Source organism: Pelmatolapia mariae, linkage group LG18, assembly GCF_036321145.2.
Source record: "Pelmatolapia mariae isolate MD_Pm_ZW linkage group LG18, Pm_UMD_F_2, whole genome shotgun sequence".
In the NCBI taxonomy this organism is placed as follows: Eukaryota; Metazoa; Chordata; class Actinopteri; order Cichliformes; family Cichlidae; genus Pelmatolapia; species Pelmatolapia mariae.
In genome coordinates, this window is record NC_086243.1 from 5,257,253 (window position 1) to 5,264,074 (window position 6,822).

Genomic DNA, 6,822 nt, shown 5'->3' on the forward strand with positions numbered 1-6,822 from the left:
ATACAATGTACTCACAATTCAAAGTTTTTAACTCCCGATCCGAGCTGGCCGAGTGAGATCTTGAGGGAGAACAAAGGACGCGACGCGAAGCGGCGGCCTCGAGGGAAACGAGCCGGCGTCAGGAACAGGCTGAGGGCTCGTGCACACCGCACACCTCTGCCTAGCATCCTGCTCGCCAACGTCCAGTCACTGGAGAACAAGCTTGATGACCTCAGGGCCAGGATAAAGTTCCAGAGAGACATTCGGGACTGCAATCTCCTCTGCTTCACCGAGACATGGCTGAACCCTGCGGTGCCGGACCACGCCATCCAGCCGGCCGAGTTCTTCTCGGTTCACCGCATGGACAGGACACGGGACTCGGGGAAGTCAAGGGGAGGCGGCGTGTGTTTAATGGTGAACAACAATTGGTGCAACAGTGCGAACGTTGTTCCTCTCACACGCTCCTGCACACTAAATCTGGAACTACTGTCCATCATGTGTCGTCCTTTCTATCTACCTCGAGAGTTTACATCGGTCATTATAAGTGCCGTTTATATACCACCACAAGCGGACACGGACACTGCCTTATGCGAGCTGCATGAGGCTCTCACCCAGCACCAGACACAACACCGGGACGCCGCGCTTATTGTGACAGGGGACTTTAATAGTGCCAACCTTAAACGCGCAGCGCCGAACTTTCATCAACATATCACCTGCCCCACCAGAGGTGAAAGGACACTGGACCACTGCTACACTACGGTCAAGGACGGCTACAAGGCACAATCTCGCCCTCCGTTTGGCAAATCCGATCATGCCGCCATCTTCCTCATGCCAAAATACAAACAAAGGCTGAAACAGGAAGTTCCGGTTCAGAGGAAGGTCGCGCGCTGGACGGACCAATCGGTGGCCGCATTACAGGACGCACTCGACGACGCAGACTGGGACATGTTCAGAAACAGCTCCAATGATGACGTCAACGTGTTTACGGAAGCAGTGGTGGGATTCATCGGGAAACTAGCGGATGATACCGTGGAGACAAAGACTATCACAACGTTTCCCAACCAGAAGCCGTGGGTGGATAAAACCATCCGCGACGCTCTGAGATCCCGCACCGCTGCCTACAACACGGGACTCGCGACGGGGGACATGGACCCGTACAAAGCCACGTCATATGACATGCGGAAGGCGGTGAAAGAGGCGAAGCAGCGCTACAGGAGGAAACTAGAGTCACAACTCCAACAGAGTGACTCTAGGAGCCTGCGGCGGGGACTAAAGACAATAACGGATTATAAAGCACCAACAACCGGTATGACGAACGCGGACGCGACTCTGGCAGACGAGCTGAACACTTTCTATGCTCGCTTCAAGGCTGCAGCTAAGGACTCCAACGATGCTAGCGCTAGCGGCGCTAACGGCTGCAGAAGGGAAGATACTGCCAACACCGGAAACGTGCTCGTCATCTCCGAGCATGACGTGAGGAGAGCCTTCAAGAGAGTGAACACCAGGAAAGCAGCAGGACCAGACGGCATCCCAGGTCGTATCCTCAGAGACTGCGCATACCAGCTAGCTCCTGTGTTCACTGAGATATTCAACATCTCTTTATCTCAGTCGGTGATCCCTACATGCTTCAAGGAGTCCATCATTGTTCCTGTCCCGAAGAAACCCCACCCTGCTTCTCTCAATGACTATCGCCCTGTAGCCCTCACTTCAGTAGTGACGAAGTGCTTTGAACGCCTGGTCAGAGACTTCATCATTTCTTCACTACCAGACACACTGGACCCACTACAGTTCGCTTACCGTCCAAATCGTTCCACAGACGATGCCATCTCTCATCTCCTCCACACATCACTCACTCACTTGGACACCAGAAGGGGGAATTATGTTAAAATGCTCTTCATCGACTACAGCTCTGCATTTAATACCATAATTCCCTCCACACTCACCACCAAACTGGAGCACCTGGGACTCAGCTCATCTATGTGTCAGTGGATCTCCAACTTCCTAACTGGCAGACCACAGGCAGTAAGGATGGGCGGACATGTCTCAGCCTCCACCACTCTCAGCACTGGAGCCCCCCAGGGGTGTGTTCTGAGCCCCCTGCTGTACTCTTTGTACACATATGACTGTGTGGCCACTACCAGTTCCACCACCATCATCAAGTTTGCTGACGACACCGTCGTGGTGGGCCTGATCTCTGACAACAACGAGACGGCCTACCTGAAGGAGGTTAGGAATCTGGAGAACTGGTGCCAGAGGAACAACCTCCTTCTAAACGTCAGTAAAACAAAGGAGTTGATAGTGGACTTCAGCACTAAGTAGGAGAGGAACTACCAGACCCCCGTCATCAACGAGTGCCCAGTGGAGAGAGTGGACAGCTTCAAATACCTCGGAGTTCACATCACACAGGACCTGTCATGGTCCTGTCACATCAACACCGTGGTGAAAAAGGCCCGACAGCGTCTCTACCACCTCAGACGCTTGAGAGACTTCCAACTGCCCTCCAAGGTGCTTAGGAACTTTTACTTGTGCACCATAGAGAGCATCCTGACGGGAAACATCTTAACCTGGTTCGGGAACAGCACCATACAGGACAGACGAGCTCTACAGAGGGTTGTGCGATCAGCTGAGCGCACCATCCGCTCCGAGCTCCCTGACCTGCACTCAATCTACAGCAGGCGGTGCTGGACCAAGGCCAGGAAGATCGTGAAAGACCTCAGCCATCCCAACAACGGACTGTTCTCTCTGTTGAGGTCAGGAAAGCGATTCCGGTCCCTGAAGACCAACACAGAGAGACTGAGGAGGAGCTTCTTCCCGCAGGCGATACGGTCTCTCAATCACACCACCACATAGTACTGACCCACACATATGGTTCTTACACACACACTGGACATTCTGGACCTTGTTTACACTAATTTGATTAGATGCGTGGTCATCTAATCACTCCATCACTAAATCACTTTAAGCATATTTGCACTGCACAAGACACCTACAATGTGGTTTGCACAACACTGGACATTATATTTCTTCATTTCCATTTAATACTTGTACAGCTGCTGTTATTGTATAAATATTTATATTTCTTCATACATTCTTATATATTTATATACTGTGTATTGTGTATTTTGTTGTACAGTTATTTTATTTTTCAACTTTAATTCATATATATTTTATCTTATTCTTTCCCAGTTAAATTTACCCTTCATTCTAAATTGTGTTGTACAGTTATTTTATTTTCAACTTTAATTCATATATATTTTATTTTATTCCTTCCTAGTTAAATTTACCCTTTTTAATTTTCATGTTTATTTCCTATCTTATTCATAGCCTTTTCTTTTTTCTTTAGGTCACGAGCAGTTGTGTAAGCATTTCACTGCATATCGTACTGTGTATGACTGTGTATGTGACAAATAAAATCTGAATTTGAATTTGAATAAAAGCATATTTACGGTGGCCCCTAGAGACAAAGCACGTACAAACTCCAAAACACATTTCTAGCATGAACTGAACTTCCAAAACAGCTACCTAGATCACTTAAATTACACAACTGAAAGCATATGTGTATTGTTTGTGTATTTATACACAAGCACTCATATATATTCAGATAATTTTAAAAAAATGTTCATTTACCTGTTACTACCACACACCAAATCCGGTCGTTGGTACTTGCTGGCTTGTGTAGCCACTAGGTAACAAAAGCTCAACACTGCGCCTAGCATCCTGGAGCACTTCTGTTGTGTTTTGTACGTGCTATGGAGTTTTTACGTGTTTTGGAGTTTGTACGTGCTTTGTCTCTCTATATATATGTTTATATATAAACATATATAAATAAAACCACTGGGTTTTATTCTTTTACATTAGTAATTCCTTTTGTGCATAATTTTATATTATTGTTAATAATAAATTAATTAAAGCAACAAAACAACCTGAAGAGCCGAAAGAGCCGGCTCTTTTTAGTGAGCCGAGCCGAAAGAGCCGGTTCTCTAAAAAGAGCCGGAAATCCCATCACTAATGAGTAGTTTACAGAACCAGCAGTTAGCAGCAATAACTTCAGCTGCTTCAATTCATTGACATTTGCAAGCATTCCTTTATACACAGCATTTAAGTCAGGTTGAGGTCTGGACTGGAATGCTGTAGATTTGCTGCTGTGCTTGGGGTCATTATCCTTTTGCATGGACTAATTTAGAAGAAGCTTTAGCTGTCACACAGATGGCCTCACATTTGACTCTAGAAAACTTTTAGAAACGGATTGTTTGGCAGTGACAGGTTTCTGGGTGATGGAGCTGACAAAAAGGTGTTATGTAATTGATGCTTCCTCCCTTGTGAAAGTGGGTTCCACTGGACCTGCGTCTGTGAACCATCTATTGAGGGGGATTTTTTTCCTTTGGATCAACCACCAAAGTCTCAGATCTGTTGCATTTAATTTTATGTTCTTTGTAAGAATATTAAGAAAATAGTCAGAATGCTGAATTCTATGCTATCTAATATGCTGCTCAGTGTCCTTTGCTGCCTGCTTTTAAATCAGATGTCACTCTGAACATAAACACAAGCTACATGCAATGACTCTGATGTGTATCTGTTTCTACCCGTGCTGATGCTAGCATGACTAAAGCTAGCCAAGCAGCAGTAAATATGTGAAGCAAGGCAGAAGGATATACTCATCAAATGAACAGGATCATAAGAATATAAGACCACGAGCACTAACAAATGTAACAAAAAGATGTTGACATAAAATGGCATGTTATTTGAAATCTACATGAAACATTGACACAACTACTTTTTTCAATTTTTCCAATTTATTTATTTTTTTTACCAATTGTCCAAATTAGTCTGTGATTGGCCTTAGTGTCCCAGAAATCATATTTATATACAACTAAATATGACTCAGCAGACATGTTTTAAATGGATGATTCCTCATCCATTTATATATTTGCTGAGTCCTAAATTTGATGTCAGTGAGCTTATCAGTGGTTGGTGTTAAAAAAAGCCCCCAAATCCCCTATGAGCAAGCACTTGGCGACAGTGGAGAGGAAAAACTCCCTCTTAATAGGGAGAAACCTCTGACAGAACCGGGCTCAGGAAGGGGTGGCCTTCTGTCTCGACCGAGTGGGGTTCAAATGTTCACTGACAATTTAGTTGTATATGAATATGATGTTTAGGACTTGATGTTGAGACCAATTAGGTGAAATTGGGGACGCAGGCAGTTCCGCTTCTTCTTCTTCTTCTTACTTGGCGGAACCTCTGGCAGGCTCTTAACCTCAGTCTCGAGTTCAGCCACCTTGACATTGAACATTTTCTGTTTGTCTCGTAGACTTTGCAAAGACTCCTGCACAGACAATGCAGGCGAGTCCTCTTTTTCTTCTTTTTCTTGTTGTCTGGTGTCTTTTTCTTTCAGAGGCTCCTGCAGAGACATTGCAGTGGATGGCAGTGAGTCCTCTTTTTCCATCTTCTCTCCTCCAGCGTGTTTTTCTTTCAGAGGCATTTCATTTGCATTTTGTTCTTCCGGCTCCTGTGCGATTTTAAGTGAGGAGGCTTTGGCCTCTTTCAGCTCTTGTTCAAGAGACTCAACCTTCAAATCATGAAGGGCCTTGTTGGAGCAAAGCTGTGATTTCAGGTCACTGATTTCCAGGTTGAGTGTCTCCTGCTCCTGCCTATGTTTAACGGCCTGCTCTTCAAGCTGATTTTGAGCTGCTAGGAGCTGTTTCTGGAGCATCTCAATCTGCTCTTGCTGAATTCTACATTGGACCTCAAATTCAGCCTCCTTAGAGGACATCAGTCCTACAGAGTCAGTGTGTGAAGCCTCTGTGGTTGGAGTGGCAGACTCCACACACTGCTCTGTGGTAGGGTGGCTGATTTGGTCCTGCAGGGCAACCATCACCTCATCCAGTATGACAATAGCTTCATTGTCATTTGTGAGAGTGTCAGTCTCACTGATGTCATTGGGCTTATTACTAGAAGCCTCCTCTAGCTGCTCTATGAGGTCTTTAATTGTTTCCTCCTGATTTCTCTTGGTCTCATGCATTTGTTCATGAAGTTTGTTCACCTGAAACTGGTGATAAGAGGCCCTCTTGTTTGCAGCTACCATGTTCAAGTAAAGGTTATTCTGATGGTATTGGGAGGCTTCAAGTTGCTGTCTGAGATAAGCAATCTCGTGCCAGGGATTAAACTGGACACTGCCCTGATGGGGTCTAAATGTGGGATTGGGTTGATATTGCCAAGTCCCTCCATTGGGCCCAGGGTTTGGTCTGCTGGGGTTCTTCACATTTCCCTTTCTCTTCATGTCCTCCTTTGCATTTGAAATGGGGAGGGATTCAGCTTTTTCCCTTTCAGAAGTGGCTTCAGTGTTTTTTTGCTTTTCTTCATTTTTCGGGTTTGCTCCATCACCCATGCTGTTTTGAGCTTCAAGAAGAGCCCGAGCATATGCCCGAGTAATTGGTCTTCTTGGTTCTTCAGCCACTCTTTTCTGTTTTTGCTTTTTTTGTTTCTTTGCTTTCACAACCATTTCCTTTTGTGGTTGTGCAACAGGAGACTTTTCAGGATTTGGTTGTGCGGCTTTTTCAAGCTCAGGTTTTGGTCTTTGTAAGATCGTTATTTCTGGTGTAATAACCATTTCTATTTTTGCTTCTGCCATTGTAGATGCGTCAGCGTTTGCGTCTGCGTTTCTCTGCGTCTGCCTTGTCTTTGTTTTAACAACCAGGTTGTTTTGTGTTTCTGCCATCCGAGATCCACTACAGTTTGTTGAACGTCTCTCCCCTATTTAAGGACTTTGCCAGTAGAATGTGCACTGTGACATCACAGGCTGTTCCTTTGATGTGCTGTTCCTCTGAAGTGCCATGATTGCAACAA

At 45.4% G+C, this 6,822-nt stretch overlaps 1 protein-coding gene across 1 annotated transcript; it reads right to left on the bottom strand.

The window, feature by feature from the left end:
• Positions 1–5,131: 5,131 nt before the first annotated feature.
• LOC135932207 (centrosome-associated protein CEP250-like) lies at positions 5,132–6,364 on the bottom strand. Its single transcript, XM_065469573.1, has one exon. It carries the CDS (start codon positions 6,362–6,364, stop codon positions 5,132–5,134), a length of 1,233 nt encoding a protein of 410 aa, XP_065325645.1.
• Between the last annotated feature and the right edge of the window lie 458 nt (positions 6,365–6,822).

Coding starts and splice junctions, on each gene's coding strand:
- LOC135932207 (XM_065469573.1), bottom strand. CDS start 6,364: ATGGGTGATGGAGCAAACCCGAAAAATGAAGAAAAGCAAAAAAACACT.